Source organism: Malus sylvestris, chromosome 15 (assembly GCF_916048215.2).
Source record: "Malus sylvestris chromosome 15, drMalSylv7.2, whole genome shotgun sequence".
In the NCBI taxonomy this organism is placed as follows: Eukaryota; Viridiplantae; Streptophyta; class Magnoliopsida; order Rosales; family Rosaceae; genus Malus; species Malus sylvestris.
The window spans coordinates 14,287,377-14,306,896 of NC_062274.1; the positions used below are offsets into that span (position 1 = coordinate 14,287,377).

General features: G+C 36.8%; 4 protein-coding genes and 1 long non-coding RNA gene across 6 annotated transcripts; 4 read left to right on the forward strand and 1 right to left on the reverse strand.

Moving 5' to 3' along the window:
* The first annotated feature begins 1,130 nt into the window (after positions 1 to 1,130).
* LOC126605310 (protein CfxQ homolog) lies at positions 1,131 to 4,452 on the forward strand. 2 transcript variants are annotated; one of them, XM_050272682.1, is made up of 7 exons: positions 1,131 to 1,415; positions 2,225 to 2,335; positions 2,475 to 2,573; positions 2,679 to 2,789; positions 2,878 to 3,181; positions 3,341 to 3,480; positions 3,580 to 4,452. In XM_050272682.1, the coding sequence occupies exons 1-7, from the start codon at positions 1,278 to 1,280 to the stop codon at positions 4,114 to 4,116; spliced, it is 1,440 nt and encodes a 479-aa protein (XP_050128639.1). In that variant the 5' UTR covers positions 1,131 to 1,277; the 3' UTR covers positions 4,117 to 4,452. The 2 variants fall into 2 exon arrangements, with proteins under 2 accessions (XP_050128639.1, XP_050128640.1); XM_050272683.1 differs by lacking the exon at positions 1,131 to 1,415 and having other exon boundaries at positions 2,225 to 2,339.
* A 237-nt stretch (positions 4,453 to 4,689) lies between these two features.
* Positions 4,690 to 7,064, forward strand: LOC126605312 (uncharacterized). Its single transcript, XM_050272684.1, has 5 exons — positions 4,690 to 5,182; positions 5,281 to 5,318; positions 5,617 to 5,893; positions 5,978 to 6,264; positions 6,455 to 7,064. Exons 1-5 carry the CDS (start codon positions 4,829 to 4,831, stop codon positions 6,894 to 6,896), a joined length of 1,398 nt encoding a protein of 465 aa, XP_050128641.1. The 5' UTR covers positions 4,690 to 4,828; the 3' UTR covers positions 6,897 to 7,064.
* Positions 7,065 to 7,109: 45 nt separating this feature from the next.
* LOC126605319 (uncharacterized) lies at positions 7,110 to 7,783 on the reverse strand. Its single transcript, XR_007616912.1, has 2 exons — positions 7,706 to 7,783; positions 7,110 to 7,585 (listed from the first exon to the last, which is right to left on the reverse strand). It is a non-coding gene; the product is annotated as an uncharacterized LOC126605319 (long non-coding RNA).
* A 2,891-nt stretch (positions 7,784 to 10,674) lies between these two features.
* Positions 10,675 to 12,890, forward strand: LOC126605309 (polyol transporter 5-like). Its single transcript, XM_050272681.1, has 3 exons — positions 10,675 to 10,920; positions 11,206 to 11,707; positions 11,840 to 12,890. Exons 1-3 carry the CDS (start codon positions 10,731 to 10,733, stop codon positions 12,693 to 12,695), a joined length of 1,548 nt encoding a protein of 515 aa, XP_050128638.1. The 5' UTR covers positions 10,675 to 10,730; the 3' UTR covers positions 12,696 to 12,890.
* Positions 12,891 to 18,324: 5,434 nt separating this feature from the next.
* LOC126605315 (transcription repressor OFP8-like) lies at positions 18,325 to 19,520 on the forward strand. The gene has a single exon (XM_050272688.1). The coding sequence runs from the start codon at positions 18,430 to 18,432 to the stop codon at positions 19,294 to 19,296; it is 867 nt and encodes a 288-aa protein (XP_050128645.1). The 5' UTR covers positions 18,325 to 18,429; the 3' UTR covers positions 19,297 to 19,520.

Below are 19,520 nucleotides of genomic sequence, written 5' to 3' on the forward strand. Positions count from 1 at the left end.
TATTTTTTCTTTCTATCCTTTAAATTAAATAAATCAAAAGAGTACGAGAATTGAAAAAGAATCAAATCAAATGACGAAAACAATACAAAAGGTAAAAACAGATGTATAAATACCTATCGGAATGAGCCGTGGATTTTTCACAAGAGTAAAAGAAGGGAACGACAGTTTGTGCTGGGCTCACAAGGCTCACGTGTTCTCAAGAATAATATTACCATTATTGTGTGTTTTTTAGTTTCTTGGTAAAACATTATATGTCTTATTTTAATGTTCGGTGATTATGATAATGGAATGAAGAATCATGGATTCATTATTCTAATTAACCAGTTAAGCAAATAAATCACCTTCACCCATTTTATTTGCTGTCACCATCCATGTCCATGAAAAGCCATTGTTGGAATTGGGTTTGTCAATTTCTTGCCTTTAAAAAAAATTTGTTGTTATTAACCGAAAGTAGAGAATTCAAAACTATTAGAATAATTTAAGAAATGAGGATTTTTCTTGTGTTTATATTGTATATTGCTAAAAATTTAAGTGCAGTAATACGGATGAGTCACATGCTAATGTAAGTTCGCCATGCACCCACCTCTCGAGTGTATGCTTCGACATGAATTACACAAGGCTAAATTGATACACTAGAAATATTTGATAAAATTCCTACCTCCTCTAACGATACCTAAACCCGCAAATATTAATGAATATTTTCAAATTCCTGTTCTAGATCTATGATCTTTGTTTTAAAAAATTTAAGAAATAGCTTTTTGTCTTTTGATTGGAGTTATTAGTGAACAATAAAAGTTAAATCGTGAAAATAAAATTTTCAAAAACAATTGTTCAAACATAATCACAAAAACTAAAAAGACCTTAATTCAGCTGATAAAAACTATCATTTTCTTTCCGTAAAATATTTGACTTAAAGTGAAACTTCGTTCAAACTGCAAAAGCTTTAGCCAATAAAAATGATTCCTTTTAGGAAAAACCTATAGAAACCTAGATGAAAAATGGAGCTCTAGGGATTACCTTTGAGGATTTAAGAAAAAGTGCTAAAAGTGTAAAAAGCCAAAAAAATAAACGCGCATACTTCTTTTGTCCAAAAACATATAATATAAACGCGCATGCCTTGTTTGACGCCTCCAAAATCTATCACTCTCTAAAACCTCTCTCCCCGGTTTTTTCTCAATTCATTTTCGACCATCTTTCTTTTGTCTGTTGTCTGAGAAGGGGAGAGAGAGAGAGAGAGAGTTAGCAAGAACCCACAAGTATACAGGGGGGAAGGAAGGATGCAGAGGCACCCAGATCAACGGTCGAGATCCGCCAGGCCCACCACCATCCACGGCTTCGCTCAGTCCGGCGACCTTCTTGGCTTCCAGAAGCTGCTTCGGGAAACCCCATCTCTTCTCAACGAAAAAAATGCCGTTGTAAGATATCCTTCTCTTGTAAATTTGAATTCACTAAATGGGGTTTTTCATTAGTTCGATTTCGTGTCGAAAGCTGACGTCTTTGAAATTCTGGGTGCATTTTGTTTGATGGGTTTTGGAATTCTGGAATGCTTGCCAATTGGGTTGTGAAAATTCAACCCGTTTGATCATGTTTCTTTACCACTTTAATGTAGCATTTGGCTTCTTTGATGGTTAATGTACTAGATTTTCTTGTATTTATAATTGTATGCGGATGTCGGTGCATAAAGGAAGGGAAGTATCGATCTTTTTCTTGGTAAATATATTGTGGTAGAGTCTGTAAAATGGAATGTAGTTGTGGATTATGTACCGTTTGATGTTTTGGGTGGATTGAAGAGAGGCAATTGGGCTGGATCTAAGTGTGTTAAACTGTTCGATGACGGATAAGACAGTTTCTTTTCAGGGTTGTCATTACTGGTAGATGAGCATTTTCCCTACTTGGTTAAGTTAATTGACTTTCATTGCTAAATGGTCTGTGTTGCTAAATTGAAGATCCGATCCCATACCGTATTTAGTTTTTTGTAGGCAAATACTTTTCTTTGGCCAGTTCATAAACCTTAATTTTTATAACTACAGAAAGGGTAGTTCAAGAAAGGAATAAAGAAATGTGAGATTAGGAGGTTTTCTTTGAAGTTCTGGTTAGTAAAACGGCAGGGCATTTCTTTTATAATTTGGTGATAATTATGTAGGATAGTATCACTACCATTGGATGTGAATATCAAGTAAGGTTATCTTATCCTCTAATGAATCATTTGTTTCCCTGAATGCAGATGCAACAAACTCCACTTCATGTTTCTGCTGGTTACAACAGGGGTGACATGGTTAAATTCCTTCTTGATTGGCAAGGGCCGGGTGAAGTTGAGTTGGAAGCCAAGAACATGGTAGGTAAAATGTTTATTCTCATGTCTGAATTTTGTATTACCTCAATTGTTTTGAAACTCAATTTTGAAACTGAATTTGTTGTGTATTAATAGATTTCTTATTTGATTTTGGGTGTTAATAACATGTTGAGCTTTGCAGTACGGAGAAACACCATTGCACATGGCAGCAAAGAATGGATGCAATGATGCTGCACGGTTGCTTCTTGTCCATGGTGCTTTTATAGAAGCCAAGGCAAATGTAAGTTTTGTTTCACCCAAGTCAGTTTCTGTTGAGTTTTGGATTTCTAACCATCGTGTCAATGTGCTACTCATGTTTAAAAAGTCTCTGCCTCTGTCCATGCAGAATGGAATGACACCACTACACCTTGCTGTGTGGTACTCACTTACAGCTGAAGAGTTCTCGACTGTCAAAACATTACTAGAGTACAATGCTGATTGCAGTGCTAAGGACGATGTATTGCTCATTTCATTTGCTTGCAACATTCAATTTACTCAAGGATAACATCTAAGTATATGCTAATGCTGTCGCCTTTGAATTGTAGGAGGGCATGACTCCTATACATCACTTATCTAAGGGCCGTGCAAATGGAAAGTTGCGGGAACTATTACAGTGGCACTATGAAGAGCAGAGGAGAAAAAAAGCAATTGAAGCATGCAGTGAAACTAAAGCTAAGATGGATGAACTTGAAAGTGAGTTATCAAATATTGTTGGTTTGCATGAGCTCAAGGTACAACTACGGAAATGGGCAAAGGGGATGCTTTTGGATGAGAGGCGTAAGGCCCTTGGGCTGAAAGTTGGTGTGAGGAGACCGCCTCATATGGCTTTTCTTGGAAATCCTGGAACTGGTAAGTGATGATTGGATCATGAAACCTATTTCTTTAAAGACAAATTGTAATATACCACTAGCGTTTTCATAAGAGTAAAAAGAAAAAAAGAGGAATATGCTTTGTTGGGTTATATCTTTGTAGTATCATTATGATAGATATGGTTATTGCTTTCAACAGGTAAGACCATGGTAGCTCGAATTCTTGGAAGATTACTCCATATGGTAGGAATTCTACCTACTGATAAGGTAACAGAAGTACAGAGGACCGATTTGGTTGGGGAATTCGTTGGTCACACTGGACCCAAAACTAGGAGGAAGGTAAGACAATGATCTTTTTGGAACTATTTATGTTCTAATTTCACACCTCTAGGACGTGAGTGCTCTTCTGTGACACCCTAATTGTAATATTCTGCACAGATTAAAGACGCAGAGGGAGGAATCCTTTTTGTTGATGAAGCTTATCGACTAATACCCATGCAGAAGGCAGACGATAAAGACTATGGCTTGGAAGCATTGGAAGAGATCATGTCTGTCATGGATAGTGGAAAAATCGTAGTCATATTTGCAGGATATAGCGAACCAATGAAACGTGTAATTGCTTCAAATGAAGGTTTCTGTCGACGTGTGACCAAGTTTTTCAATTTTAGTGACTTCACTTCAGAAGACCTAGCAAAGATCCTCCATATCAAGATGCATAATCAGACAGAGGAGAGCTTGTTGTATGGATTTCAGTTACACTCTTCGTGCAGTATAGAAGCTGTTGCAGATCTGATTCGAAGAGAGACAACAGAAAAGCAGTGCAAGGAGATGAATGGAGGTTTAGTGGATACGATGTTAGTGAATGCTAGAGAGAGTTTGGATCTTAGGCTGGATTTTGATTGTATAGATACAGACGAACTTAGAACGATCACCCTAGAGGATTTACAAGCAGGCCTTCGGATTTTGTCACAGTGAGGCAGATGTGGCGTAAATTTTGAAATAAAACAAAAGAAAACGATCATGAAATCATAAGCATGCAGAGAAAGCTTTGCAGGTGTACCTCAGATTGCTTTGAAATATTCGTTTCTCCAGCTCTCGTTCAATATCTACGCGTGGTCACGATGTTCGGCTGCGGTTTACTGCTGGAGATATAGTGGTTTTCAGGATATTCAGAAATGATTTGATTACTTGTTGGCAGGTATTGGTGTAATTGACATTTTTTCTGTGATAGTAGAAAAACCGTTGTTAAAAAGCTTTCAAATTTCAATTGCTTGTTTAAAGTTAATGAGTAAAGAGATATATATTTCACTTGCCCGTCCCCTTCATAGAGGAATATTTTTGCTCACCACTTTTTAAGTGATGATAATGCTCACCATTTTTTTTATTTTCGTTAGATGAGTTTCGTCAGGCTTATGCGTAGAGGATTAATACAAATCTTAAAATTTAAATTCATTCAAGAGTAATAAATAGGGTGATGAGTATTACTATCATTTATGGATATATCAATACTTACATATTAATTTTTTATTTTAATTATCATTTTTTTCTTCATATTTTCCATAAAAAAATCCCATGAGGTTCAACCACCTCCCCTTTCACTCCATCGACAAACTCCATTTCCTCGGTGTTTTGTTTATCCAAACAACCCCAAGTCTCTCTCTCTCTGTAGAGACTAGAGAGAGAAAGCATGGTCTCAGCTTCTCTCTCAATTCTCTCCTCCTCCTCGTCGTTTCCCTCCAACTCCACCACTCGCTCCGATGCTTCCTCCACCTCCACCACCTTCAAGGCCAGGCCTTTCGAATCCTCCAAACGGACCCTCAGATTCCCCAAATCCTCAAGGCTCCTTCCTTTCAAGGTCTTCGGCTCTTCCTCTGTCAGCCCAATTGAGGACGGCTCCGCCGAGCAGTTTTTGCAGACCAATTCGATTGCGGATTTCATGAGGTTCAAAAGCGGTGACGATGGCGGCACCGGGGAGCTGCAGACGGCGGTTGTCAGCTACAAAAAGCGGTTCCCTTGGTCGCTTTTGAGGCCGTTTCTTCAGGTATTGCGTGTAAAGTTGGATTCTTTGAGTTGGGTTCTTTTGTTTTGTAAGCGGGCTTGGTTTGTAACTTTTGAGTTTGTTCTTGTTTGGTGTTGTAGGTTGATTTGGTTTCGACAATTCACATCGCGGATAAAGAGTATGTATCTTCGAACAATCGTTGTGATTTTTATTGCTTCTTCGTTTTTAAGTAGTTTTGCAGTTAGCAGAATTGTTTGATTGTTAGTGAAATATATGAACTAAATAAATGCGATGCTAGTTGTTTGAGAGATGAATTTGGGAAGGGTAGCTTTCGTGTAAGTTTTATACGTAACGCTTTCAGGAAAAAGTATTGTACTTTGGATATTAGAGTGCTAATGAATGCAGCACAAAAGTGCAAGAGACTTTCAGAAATGGTGCTAGGAAACTGTCTCAACCAAATTTTATTTAATTTCCAGGTACTTTGAGACCCTCCAGAAGGAACTTGAGTCCTATGATTGTGTCCTGTATGAGATGGTGACTAGCCGGGAGAGTTTAGAGAACAGACGATTCCTTGCTGCCACAAAAAGGCTAAAAGCCAAAGGCTCCCGCTCAAGAGGATTTAACATCCTGGGATGCATTCAGCGACAGATGGCTCGAGTTCTGGCGCTTGATTTCCAATTAGACTGTCTTGATTACGAGTCTGAGAATTGGTACCATGCAGATCTCGACTTCGAGACTTTCAAATTGCTTCAGGTATGTATCTTCTCTTTCCTTTTTGGAGGCCGTAAAATGCTCGAGGATCATTGGTGCATCTGATGCCATTGTCATTTCTTTCAGGAAGAAAAGGGTGAAAGCTTCTTCACGTTTGCGAGAGATATGACTGTTAGATCCACGAAAGCCATGATTCAAACAGTTTCAGTTCCAGAAGGCCTTGGTCCCTGGAGATCCAAGCTTTTGTGGGCCGCACGTGTGCTTCCGATGCCACTTGTTGGCCTTCTCATTATCGGAGGTGTTTGTGCAGACGCGGGCAGTCAGCAGTCGGAATTTCCAGAACTAGAAGCCTTGTCTAGGCTTGATTTTGGTGCTGCGATGAAGGTCTTCTTGGCCAAGAGGCTAACATCTGAGTAAATATTTTCCATGAGTTTCGCTTTCCGTCACTTGGTCTGTATGTACGGATTTTCATAACTGATCAAACCAATTGTCAATTGGGTTTTTAATCTCAAGGGGTGCTGTGAATTGGTGCTAAATTTTGAGTAGGAAAGTTGTTAGCGTGCAGGAAACTCAAAACTAACACGCATGTATTACTTGGTTAAGATTCACGCAGGCTACAGCCGATGTAGAAGAGAGCTCTGTGATTATTGGTGAGAGAAACAGAGCTGCCATAGATGCTCTCCGAAAAGCAATCGACAGTGGGAGCAACAAGATTGCAATACTATACGGAGGGGGTCACATGCCAGACCTGGGGAGACGATTGCAAGAGTTGGAGCTCATCCCTACTGAGGCACAATGGGTTTCCGCATGGTCCATAAGGAAGCAGGATCTGGAGAGAAGTTCCCTTCCATTTCTGAAGAAGATGGCGGAAGTATCAGGTTGGCCCTTGAACCGCTACCAGACTTTGGCATTGCTCATATTTTCCACGGTACTTGCACTGGATCTATGGTTTTGGGAGCTCTTTTTCGGCACCGCTGTGAACTGGACGTACCAACTTGCTTCACAAGTTACTGAATATATCGACAGTGCAGGGATGATCTTGTAGAAATAGTCTCCGAATCCCATTGCCCTGATTCTTTATATGTAAATACAGTAAAAATCTCTGATTGATATACTGTACTGTTTGGCCAGGCCATTACTGTATGTAAAGAGCAAACCTCAGACTGGCCAACTCCAACCAATTTTAATGGAAATTAAGAACAGTTATACATCATTTGCTGTAATTCTTTCGGTTTCGGTCGCGGTTTCAGGTTCACAGTTTCAAGCGCACAAAAAACCATTCTAACCATCCATATCCATTGTTCTTGATGGATTACGAAAATTTACAAACCAGAACTATTGCTGAAATGTAAACACAAAGATCTAGCTTATCATTCATAGCCAAAACTCTGATGGAAGCTCATGATCTACTTAAAACGACGAAGACGACACCGAGGCTCTCTTCTTTCTTGGAGCAGCCTCAGTACCTGCGATTCACAAACACCACAGAAAAATTCTTAAACTGGAAAATCACGACCACAATCACATAAAATTAAAAATTCTCGTCGCAGGATGTCCCTTTTTTAAGCTGATTAGTGGAGGCAACGAAGGATGATGACATTTTCGGATGCGGCTGGAAGGGAAGCCGCAGGAGGCGCAGCGGCTCTTCCGGAGGTGAAAGCTCCGCCGCCCGCACCGCACGCACAGCGTGTGGGTCTTGTTCCTCCTTTTCCCGAAGCTCGCCGTGCCTTTGCTCTGTTTAGTTCCACAGAAAAACAGAGGAAAATCAAACAAAGTACATCGAAAAGTTTCAATATTTATGGAAAACAAAATAATTTTCATACGTAATATCAAATTAGTAACAGAAAAACTCACCATTTTTGGTAATTGGAGAATTTTGAAGCTTATCGCAGTGGGAGGCTGAGCTATGGAGTTTTGTGCTTCACAGTTCAAAGCTTGGCGGTGAAGTTCGGTTTCTTATGCTTTGAATTTTTGTTTACGAAAATGCCCTCACCGTGATACTAAATTACTTGATGGAATGGCGCGGTTTTAGCATGACAGCATCAGGCAATGCACTGTAAATTTGTTCTTTTCAGTTTGGCTTTAAATTGTCAATTTTGTTCAAATGAAAGGGTTATTTTATATTTCTTTTTTATTTATTTTTAATAGATTGAAGCGATTTGTTTTTCAAGTAATTAACATCATTCACACTTGTATTTGAAGTTGAAGTTTTGTGTTATGCTCCTTTTTATTAGCTATCACTTGTCTAATAAAATAAAACAATAAGGTTGGATCGTGTGACGATTTAGTTCTTCCTTTTTTATTTTATTTTTTATTGACTGAGTGACTAGTATTATATATTATTAAATTTTTATCAAGAACGGATGGTTGACATGGTGCTGATAGCATGCTAAAAGTAAAATGTATCAACTTTTCACAATGGAGATGTATGTCAGTACAAATATCGACATCATTAACAAAGGTAGACATCATATACACAGCATTTTCGAAAAAATGCCAAGCAAATGATGGATGTCATAGCACATGGTCCAAATGCTCCAAGCACATGTCGATTCACTCTTTGATTTGAAATACGGAGGAATATTCCTCTACTATTTGTGTTCACACACATATTTTATCTTTATTTACTAGTCACTCTCGATCGAATTCTGATGCAGGTTGATTTCTTATCACTTTTTCTTCCAAAATCTACATGAGAATATGCTTAAAGGTAGCGTTTTTCAAACTATGATTTTCTCTTTCGTTTTATTTTCACTCTTTCAATTCAACAGCTAAAAAGAAGGCTAAAAAGAAGGCAAGCGGATAAAAGAGAAGTGCAGAAATTTTTATCTTTGATAAAACTAGTATTCATCACTGAATGATGGAAGTCTACTGTAAGAGCTTACCACATCATTCTACTTAATGTTACTTGATCATAGATTAGATGATTATATTCTAATGCAGTATCATAACCAAATTACAGGTGCGGTAGGCCCTACGGTCACACACTTGTTTAACTTTCATACATAATGAAGTTGGAGTCATAGAATGATAATGATTTATATGAAATGACAACGTCAAATAACAATATTTTAAAATAATCACGTAATATCAAATAAAAAAAATTAAAATACAGGACATTATTTTATCATCCGGATGACCTCTCTAATGCCAAAATTGGGATTCACAATAATGATCCAGAAAATCTTCTTGGCAATTTTTTTTTTAAGGGAAAATTAGAACCCCTACAACTTTTTTATATCTTTTAGACTAAACATTTGTGCCTTTTTAAAATTTGATTAAAGTGCTTTGACTAATAGACACCTCACAATTTTCTGTTAAATTAAATTACATATCATTATTGTATTTTCTTAAAATAAAATGTTAATTATTAATTTCTAAATTATCCTCTTATGTTTTTTATACGTTTTTCCCCTTATTTAGTGGAGTATTAGTTATTAACTCTATTATCCCTTTTTCCAATTATAATTTTTTGATCAAAATAATTTTTTTGTTCTACAAACATTAATATTATCTATTTTTGTCAAATGGTTCGTTTTATTGATTTTTTTTTTCCAAATGGTTGGCGATCCAACAAAGCACTGTGTAATTTTTCAAACTATTTTTCTTTGTTTTTTATTTTTTATTTTTTATTTTTACTTATAGTTGTTGACAAACTATTATTAGGTACAACATATTATGTGTATACTGCCGTTAGGTACGTTTTAATTTGTAAAAAACATTGATTGGTACGTTTATTTGCAGTTTTGGTACGTTTGATTTGGTACATATTGTTGATATTGGTATATTACTTTTGATTTTGGTACGTTTGATTTCATACACTTTATTTATTGGTACGTTTATATTGTTGTTAGTCCTATTTTCTCTTAATGTATTGATATAAAAAATTATATTGGTACATTTAATTTTGTGAGATCTAAAAATATTTTCAACCCTTTTGGGAATAAAATATTAAATCGTAGATAATCATTGCTAAATTGTAGGAAGCATTGTGAAAATAAATTGTATTTAACTAGGGTTTTTTTGTTTACAATTATCTCCAAAGGGGGAGAAGGTAATCAAAATGCTAGATTATAGGAAGTTTGGTTCAATACGCTGTGCACTTTTTTGGCGTAAGATTAAGAAATATGGAGTAGTGGCAGATCATGTAATTTTGGTATAAAAAATGATTAATTCTAATATATGTGGCAACAAAATGATGAGAAGAAGAGTTTAATCAAATCTCTAAAAGGTATAACTGTTTAGTCTATAAAATTCAAAAATAAGGCACCTATATCAAAACGTCCATTTTTTTAATTTGTTATATTATCTATAAAATATGAAACAAAACACATATGCTTAATCTTAAATTTGTTACATTATCTGTGAGATATGAAACAAAACGCATACTGTATTTGCTGCGTGGCTGTGCTGGCTTGGTCCAACTCGAGGAAGCAGAGTCTATTCGTTTCAGACCCACCATTTTGGCAGCATACGGTACAGGCGTGTGGAGACAGCGTGTCCAGTCCCACTTTCACAAAAGCACCTTTTTTCAAAAGCACTTATTATCATTCCTTTTCTAATATTACCATTTTACTATTAGGTTAGAGTAAATATAGTAAATATGATAGCAAATTCGTTAGCTGATTTACGACATATTTAACTCGACTTTGTGTCTAATTCTCTAATTTTGCCTATATGTGGCTGTGGAGATTTGTTATGTTGTTTGGAATATCAGAATCCGTCGAGCTTCTTCTTTGTAATTTTTTTCTGACATAAAAAACAAACAAAAAAAAAATGTTGTCTTTTACCTTAATACCGTATATAAAAAATTCCATACACATCCCCTTATTCAAACGTGTATATCTTCTTCCAAATTAGATTGCCATTTGCTCCTGCTATGGAGCCAAGTAAGAAGGACCACCTCCATCCTCTGCTTGCTGATGATTCAGAATCTTCATCGCAGGCAGATCATCGATGTGAACCCGAAAAGCCGAAAGCACCGGAAGTTCATACGCAGCCCGGTCTCAACAAATATGCTCTTGCCGGTGCTATATTGGCTTCCACAAACTCTGTTCTATTGGGCTATGGTAACTAGTTACCCTCAATTCCTTAAAAATTTCCTCTAAATTTGAAAATACCACCTTATTTTTTCCTACGTAATCATGGAAATGATTATCAAACAAATACAATTTAACACATTTGTAGAAGTTTTCTTTTTCGTGTTTTTATGAGTTATTTTTGTACATGTCAAATTGTGATTTGTAGGAATGATAACAAAAAATACGCTTTGAATTATGTTACACAAAATTAATAACTAAAGGATGATTATATTTAGGGTTTTTGTTGTTTGCTAAGAACTTTTCTGTTTGTAGATATTGGGGTGATGAGTGGAGCTTCTCTTTTTAACAGAGAGGACTTCAATCTTTCATCAACGCAAGTAGAAATCTTGGTTGGTTCTCTAAATGTATGTTCATTGATCGGATCACTTGCCTCCGGCAAGACGTCGGATATTATCGGCAGGCGTTACACTATAGTCCTGGCTGCGTTAACATTTTTAATAGGTGCACTTCTAATGGGACTAGCACCATCCTTCCCATTTCTCTTAGCCGGTAGACTTGTGGCCGGAATCGGAGTAGGCTACTCCCTCATGATTGCCCCAGTTTACGTAGCCGAGCTCTCGCCAGCCCTCACCCGAGGGTTTCTCACCTCTCTCCCGGAGGTGTTCATCAACGGCGGAATACTGCTCGGGTATATCTCCAACTATGCTTTATCAGGCATCCCACAAAACATGAATTGGAGACTTATGCTTGGACTTGCAGCTTTGCCTGCTATTGCTGTTGCATTGGGTGTGCTAGCAATGCCTGAGTCCCCTAGGTATTTTCTTAGTCAATATGTTTTTTTTTTTTTTTTTGAGTACAATATGTTTCGTATTTTTAAACCTTGATAGTTCCACTGGTATCGATGATACTTCTATTTTTTGATACAACGATATTTTACTCTGCATAGATGGTTGGTCATGAAAGGCCGGCTTGACGAAGCGACGCAGGTTTTGATAAGAACATCTGAAACCAAAGAGGAAGCTGAATTGAGGCTCAAAGAGATAGCAAAAGCTGCCTCGTTGTTGCATGCTAGTACCTCTTCAAACAACTGGCATGGACAAGGGGTGTGGAGAGAGTTACTAGTGAGGCCCACGAAGCCGATCCGCCGCATTCTAATAGCTGCCATCGGAGTCAACTTCTTCATGCAAGCCTCAGGCAATGACGCGGTCGTGTACTATAGCCCAGAGGTATTCCGAGACGCCGGAATTCACAACAAGAGGCATCTTGTGGGTGTCACAATCCTCATGGGCATTGCCAAGACTTTCTTTGTTTTGGTTTCGGCACTCTTCCTGGACCGGTACGGACGACGACCCCTTTTGCTGTTAGGCTCTTTCGGCATGGCGATCTCATTGGCGGCTTTGGGATTTGGGTCCAAGTTTCTTGAGTACTCGAGTGAGAGGCCTGAATGGGCTATTGCGCTTTGTGTGATGGCTGTTTGTTCTGCGGCTTCTTTCTTCTCGATTGGCCTTGGGCCCATCACATGGGTATATTCGTCGGAAATATTTCCCATGAGGTTGAGGGCCCAAGGCTCGAGCTTGGCCATCGGAGTGAACAGATTGGTGAGTGGGTTAGTGGCCATGACATTTCTGAGCATTTCTAGGGAGATTACATTCGGAGGGATGTTTTTTGCGCTTGCAGGAGTAATGTTGGTTGGCACTATTTTCTTTTACATCAATTTGCCAGAAACCAAAGGGAAGAGCTTAGAAGAAATTGGGGCTCTATTTGAGGACGAGAGGGACGAGCATCAAATGCTTCTTTCTTAGCTGCAAAAACTGTTCACATTGACTGCGGGGAGCTGTGAAAGTGAGTTGGAAAATGAGTTAGGATTAAATTATATTAATCGCTGGATTTTTTTTTCTCATTGTAATAGAAAAAAAAAAGATGTACAAACTGCATATTCAACTTTTCCAATGGGCAATTAGTTCTCAAGGCATCTAATGTCAAATGGGTTGCAAAAATGATGTGTTATTTGGATACCAACTCTTATTTTGTTGAACTATTTTATATTCAGCATTTAGTTGTGTTACTTGGATACTACTTTCTCAAATTCAAATCCCAAAATTACTAAGTAGTTAACAGTATTATATACACTAAGAGGGAGATACTTGCACAACATGTCTCATCATCAGTTCTTCGCTCCTTTAGAAACAATTTAGAAGTGATTAAGAGATAGTCAAAATTACTTTATAATATTTTACAAAACTTTTAAGTGCTTTAAATGAGAACATAATAACGTAAAGTGGTTATTTGTCCAAAAAATATCACGTAAATTAACTTTGCGGAAAAGTGCTTCTTCCTATAAGTAACTTTTTTTTTAATATCCTATAAGTAATCTTATTTCTTTAAATAATAACAAACAAGTAAAACGCTCTCAAAATTTCTTTACAAAAAAGAAAATTGAACCCTTAAACTTAATAGATGACGTTCTTCTTGAAGAATGCACTCTTTCTTGCTATTCCAATGAAACTGATATCATTTTTCCCAAAAAAAAAAGGTAAAAGAAATAAGAAGTCTTTATGAAAGAAGTTGAACTATATTCCTTATTTCCTAAAAAGAGCTTTTTGTTTGTTTTTCTCCTTTTCTTTTTATCAAATCTTTAATAGGAAACCGAATGAAATGAGATCAACCCAAAGAAAATTGAACGATATAGTAAGCCCACATGGGATATGGGATTGGGCATCGTGGCTGTGTTGCGCCGATGTTTCATTCTTTTCAATTGGGCTCGGGCCCATAACATGGGTAAATACCCATCTTGGTGAGCGGGTGGTGTCGATGACAATTCTAACTATCTCTAACAATATAACACTTGGTGTAATGTTTTTCGTGCTGGCGGGAACAATGGTGGTTGGAATGGTGTTCTTTTACTTCTTTCTGCCGTAGACAAGAGGCAAGACATTAGAAGAAATGGGGACGATTTTTTAAGACAAAGATACAACAAATGTGAATAGGGTGAGGGAAATGAGAGAGATGTAGTGAGTGTTGCTTCTATTTTGACTCTTACTATCAATTAAAATATGAGATTTGTTATATATCGTTGTATAAAGAAAAATTCAAGTTTATTTCACACGGCTTGTTTTAGGTTCGATTTCTGGCGCTGGTGAATTACACAATGGTGGCTAAGGGTAGACTAAAGTGCTTCTATGAATCTTCCTGGTCACCAAAAGAGTTTTAAAAAAAATGTTATTTACACTATCGAGATTGTGTTTTAATCGTGTTACTAGATATCAACGTGAAAAAACCAACAATTAGAAGTTGCTTATAAATAGGAAGGAAGGGTGGTGGATAAATTCATAACGACATGACATAATAACATGGTCATTATTTTAGAGAGACACGTTAACGGTCCATAACAAAACCACACCAATAGTGTGGGATTTATACTAAAGTCGCTGAGTAACTTGAAGTAAAACCACACAATATAAATCACGTATAATTCTTGTATTCTTCAACAAAAATGAATGATAAACAATTCGTGCACGATGCACGAAAATTGGTGGTCAATGGAGATTGTTAATTAAGTATATCAGATTAGATTAGAACACACTAATCTCCAATATTAAACTACGTACAATTGCATAAACAGTCTGTTCACAAGTAAAAAAAGAAGAAAAGAATAAAGAAGTTGGACAAAGACAAGAGGATGACAAACAACTAAGACAAAAAAGGTTGTTCTTCACGGGTGGATAAAAATTAAAAACCCCGTGCTTGCACACGCAACTGTAACCATGCAAAATGAGTTTGATTGATTTGAGTTACTCGACATGGTAAAAATTCCTAGCAACTTTCATGAACTTTGTTTCTTTGCCATCTTGTTGTGCCTATATTTGGGTCCAAATCTTTCTTTTCTGTGATTAATTTTGAAATGCCTGTCCATATTTACCAATCAGTACCCAACAATCCATATCTTGAATGGGATGCGTTTGCCAAATTGCCAAATTTGTAACTTGGAACAATTAGCATCGATGTGAAGACCAACATTAATTGTTCATTGCCCAAAAAAGATCAACACTGTTTAGGGTTGAGCTGTTTTATGAATTAATTAAAATTAAACAGAGGTACGAATTAACTTTAACGATTGATCATCTTTTTTCAAGTTCAAATTAACGGAATTAGACAGACGTAAGTCAGTATTAGCCAAAGTGTTGCTTGTTTTTATAAATACTATACACATAAAAACTAAACCCTAAAGCTTGTTCATCTTGTTTTCAGTTAATTAACCAGAATTAGATCCAAATCAGTATGAATGATCCAAAACTTGGCTTGTGTTTATAGAAACTCCAAATAAACTTAAGATTGCAACTAAGCCCTAAAGATTGCTCATCTTGTTTCCAGTCCAAATTAACTTATTAAAGATTGTTCATCTTGTTTCGTATTAAAATTTACTCTAAGATTTGTTCATCATTTTTCGGGTTCAAATTCACTAAAATTAGACAGAAATTAGCCAGAATTAGCTAGGGTTTGGCTTGCTGAACCCTAAAGATTAATCATCTTGTTTTCAGTCTGAATTAACTAGATTTAAACACATATGAGTCTGAATTAGCTAAAACTTGGCTTGTTTTAGCGACACCACATAAATTAAGATTGCAACTTCCAATGAGGGTGATGAGTGTTATGCAAGCTTTGGCTCATAGCTTGGTTCATTGCCCTTGTCCTTTTTTACTCCAACCCTATCCCTTTGGGGCAATCGTGGAAATAATAACCACCATTTTCACCCAAAAGTCATACTCAAAATGTCAAACACTAGCCCCTCTCGCAAGTGCAGATCGATTTTTTATTTTTTATTTTGAAATTTTGAGAGCCTGGACTTTTTAATCATAAGAAGAGCATGAAAGCAAGTGTAAATGGATGAGGAAATCTATGTCGTGGCAATAAGTTTCTTCTTGTCAAAGAGCAAACTTCTACATAAAAAATGAATCCCATCTGCAGAAGACTGTCTGTTAGCTCTTGGTTGCATGGGAGCGCTAGCATTGGTAGTAAAGGTTAAGAACCTGCGCTCCCCAATCTGTACTTTAGCTGTTGGAAGCTTCTAAGACTTTGAGATCCTCTTCTTCAAATATACATACATACATATATATATATATATGTGTGTGTGTGTGTGTGTGTGCGTGTGTGTGTATGCCGCTAGGGTTTCTTTGTTTTAAAATTGTGACGTACGTAGTATTCAATACATGAAAATCTTCATGTTCTTTGGTTCAAGCTAAGAGTTTTAGGTCCTCTCAATTTGTCTTCTAACCAGTGGACGAATTGGAAGCAGACACGAACATGTTGACAACAGATATAAACCAAATATTCAGATTGAAAACATCAAAAAGCCCGAGAAATAATAATATTTCCCATATACAACATGGAAAAGGTGACGATATAACCTTTGTCCTCCAGTCTGAATCTCATATTTCAAACATCTCTCTCTTATGAAAATATGCATGTTACCAGGGTTGGTGGTGGGTTCCCAACCTGCATGTTTGTGAGGTTTACCACTTTCTAGGGCATTCTTTTTTATGCAACGACGTCTGCTCATAGAAACTCTTCCAATTTCAAGAGCTAAATGAGAACTTGCATATGGACGAATATATATGGTTTTGAAGAATATTGTACATACGTTGTCTGGTCTTTTGGCAAAGAAAAATTTATTATTAAAATTGTACAATGGCGGAGCCAGAGAATTTTTTATGGGTGGGCTAGCTAAAAAAATTACCCTAAAATCAAATGATTATTTTTTGTTTTGCTATATACATATTGTATGCAAAAATTTAAGTTTAACTTATGTATTTGTATACTTAAAATTTACTTAGCATGAACTCAATAAGCTTCGCATTTGCAAACCGCAAAAATTACAATGAATCATCAAATTTACATATATTTAGATGCAAACACAAGAAGAAGATAAAAAAAATTGACATCTCAATTACAATCACACAACTAGCACAAATCAAAACAACGAAAGTAGATGTAAAGGCAATCTTGAAAAAAATTGATTGAAACTAATGTAAAGCCGCTGAATCAAAGCAGAATAATCTTTAACAAAACGTCATCACAATTTCCATGATAAGTTTTATATTTCTAGTTGTGCTAAATACTCGAAGGATTAGTTTCATTAAAAAATAATTTTTCTTGCAGTTTTTTTTTGTCTATTATATTAGACTATGCACTAAAATATACATACATTTGCCACAAACTCTCCCTGAGCTACAACCCACCGTAGCCTTTGGTGTGGCTACGTCGACATAGATTACGCAAGCGGAGAACCTATTATTCAGACTTCAAAATAATACTTTATGATGAATGAAAATTCAACTTTTTTAGAACGTGGATAACAATTTTTAATCATCAATAAAACTAAACTATTAGGTACTGAGCACATAGTGCTCTCTACATGCATGGTAAGTGGTTGAATGGAGCCAGGGCTGCGCTACAAATATGTTGGCTAATGACCCTCCCATTTCCATGCTTCATTCATCTGTGTGTTTAATTAAACGTACTTACCAGCATAGAGAGCCCACTGTATATTAAGAAAAAAGAAAAGGACCAACCTGTTCTCTAATTAAAAATACGAAATGCTAGAGAGATTAAAATTTTCAATTAAATTTTACAAATTAAATGATATGGTTGTTGATAATTGGATTATCACTTAAGTGCTTACTTATTTCCTATTGGTGACACATCATTTAATTTGTAAATTTAGTTTAAAATTTTAGTCTCCCTAGTCATTAAGACAATCCATCACTTGCTAAGCCAAGAATTGATAGTATCTATAATTTCTTCATCGTGATTAATTCATGAAGTGCATATAGTTCAGTACATAGGTTTTTATTACTTCCTTGTAACATAGTCATCAATTAATCTAACTTGGAATTGGATAATGTAAACGTAACAATGTCTTGGAAAAAAAAGTAAAAACTACACTAGAATGTCATGAAGCCAAATGACATCACAGATAACATTAATCATAAAACGTCTACAAGATGGAAGAGCTTGCTCGGAGAAATTGAATTCAAATTGCATAATAAACCCAAACAAGTGAAATCATGTCTCATGAAACATATACAATTATTTAGTGTCACATTCATAATTCATTCTCAAGGCAAGATTCAAATTGGTTGAAACTAAAATACAGGTAAAGAGAAAATAAAACATTATTATTACACTGGCAATATTTCACTTTTAGCTAATTTAAACTGTGAGGAGAAAGTTGGACTTGGATACAAAAGGAGATCGCATTCGTTCTAACGATTACTTTAGCATCTACGAAAATAAAATAAAATGTGGCTACGAGGTCAACAACAGGCAGTATATAATCAAATAATCAAAACCAGTGTGTCTTGTTAGATGACAAAGGAGAGGACAAAACCAGCAAAAAGTTTCCTCAGACAACTGTTAAAATATCATTTAAAACACTCCCACTTTCGGTTTCTCATGCATTTATATCCCTCTCATCCAAACTCCTCCATCTCTCTCTAGAAATTCAGTTCTCCTTCTCCATAGCTCTCTGCTAGGGCAATGGAAAACCGATTCAAATTCAAGCTCTCAAACATGTTCCGATCCTCATTCGGCTCCTGCAGGACCCGAAACTTGTCTGACGTGATCGAAAAATCCGTCTTCTTGCCTGAAAACCAGCAAGACGTGCAAACCGCTCCGCCTCCTAAACAGCCGGCAGCTCTACCGTTTCCTTCCATTTGCAGACCCAAATGCTCCGACTCAAACCAACCCGTTATCTCTATCAAAGATGTAATGCTACCAAGACGCAAGATTTTTGAAAAGTACCCTCCTTTTGTGAAACCCTTTATTCCCGACGGCCACACATGCCCTCCAGCCTCGCCGATCTCGCAGCCGTTAAACCCCTTCTACAACCACCATGAAAAAAGCTCGAAACAGAGAAAAATCAGAGACAAGAAGAAGACGAAGGCGAGGAATTCAAAGAAGAACAAATCCAACGGCGATTTTTTCCCGTTCAGTACGTCTTCTTTCGATAGCAATACCTACAGAGGGTGGTGGTCGAGCAGTGACGATGAGACAGACACTCTGTTTTCTTCAAAGAGCCACTCCTCCGGACCCCGCTTGCGCCGCCGTTCCCGGCCAAACGGGAGCAGCAGCAGCCGCAGAAGAGAGAGCTCCGACGTGGGTCTGCTTCCGTTGCAAGGAAGAGTGAAGGACAGCTTTGCTGTGGTGAAGAAGTCGAGCGATCCGTACAACGACTTCAGGACGTCAATGGTGGAGATGATCTTCGAGAAGCAGATATTTTCGGCGAAGGATCTCGAACAGCTTCTGCAGTGTTTTCTGTCGTTGAATTCGACACACCATCACAGGGTGATTATTGAGGTTTTTACTGAAATTTGGGAAGCCTTGTTTTCCAACTGGGGATCTTGAAAAAAAAAACGGAAAAAAAGAAAGAAGAAAACTCTCCGTTTTCTCTGCTTATTACTCGGTTTTCTCTGTAATATGTGTTTTCTAGTGGATTAATTATTAGTTAGAATCTAACTTAACGGGAAAGATGTTTCAAGTTCGAATCTCATATTTCCGTCGATAAAAAAATTAATATGTAATTTATTTCCTTTTTCTTTCTTAGTAAAAGTGGTTTCTATATTATTGTA

What these genes read in the sequence shown, in the direction of transcription:
- LOC126605315 (XM_050272688.1), top strand. Translation starts at nt 18,430, where the DNA reads ATGGAAAACCGATTCAAATTCAAGCTCTCAAACATGTTCCGATCCTCA.
- LOC126605309 (XM_050272681.1), top strand. Translation starts at nt 10,731, where the DNA reads ATGGAGCCAAGTAAGAAGGACCACCTCCATCCTCTGCTTGCTGATGAT. An exon ending in CTCTGTTCTATTGGGCTATG is followed by an intron (nt 10,921 to 11,205) that starts GTAACTAGTTAC and finishes TTCTGTTTGTAG; the next exon opens with ATATTGGGGTGATGAGTGGA. An exon ending in GCAATGCCTGAGTCCCCTAG is followed by an intron (nt 11,708 to 11,839) that starts GTATTTTCTTAG and finishes TACTCTGCATAG; the next exon opens with ATGGTTGGTCATGAAAGGCC.
- LOC126605312 (XM_050272684.1), top strand. Translation starts at nt 4,829, where the DNA reads ATGGTCTCAGCTTCTCTCTCAATTCTCTCCTCCTCCTCGTCGTTTCCC. An exon ending in ATTCACATCGCGGATAAAGA is followed by an intron (nt 5,319 to 5,616) that starts GTATGTATCTTC and finishes TTTAATTTCCAG; the next exon opens with GTACTTTGAGACCCTCCAGA. An exon ending in GCCAAGAGGCTAACATCTGA is followed by an intron (nt 6,265 to 6,454) that starts GTAAATATTTTC and finishes TACTTGGTTAAG; the next exon opens with ATTCACGCAGGCTACAGCCG.
- LOC126605310 (XM_050272682.1), top strand. Translation starts at nt 1,278, where the DNA reads ATGCAGAGGCACCCAGATCAACGGTCGAGATCCGCCAGGCCCACCACC. An exon ending in TCAACGAAAAAAATGCCGTT is followed by an intron (nt 1,416 to 2,224) that starts GTAAGATATCCT and finishes CCCTGAATGCAG; the next exon opens with ATGCAACAAACTCCACTTCA. An exon ending in AGTTGGAAGCCAAGAACATG is followed by an intron (nt 2,336 to 2,474) that starts GTAGGTAAAATG and finishes TGAGCTTTGCAG; the next exon opens with TACGGAGAAACACCATTGCA.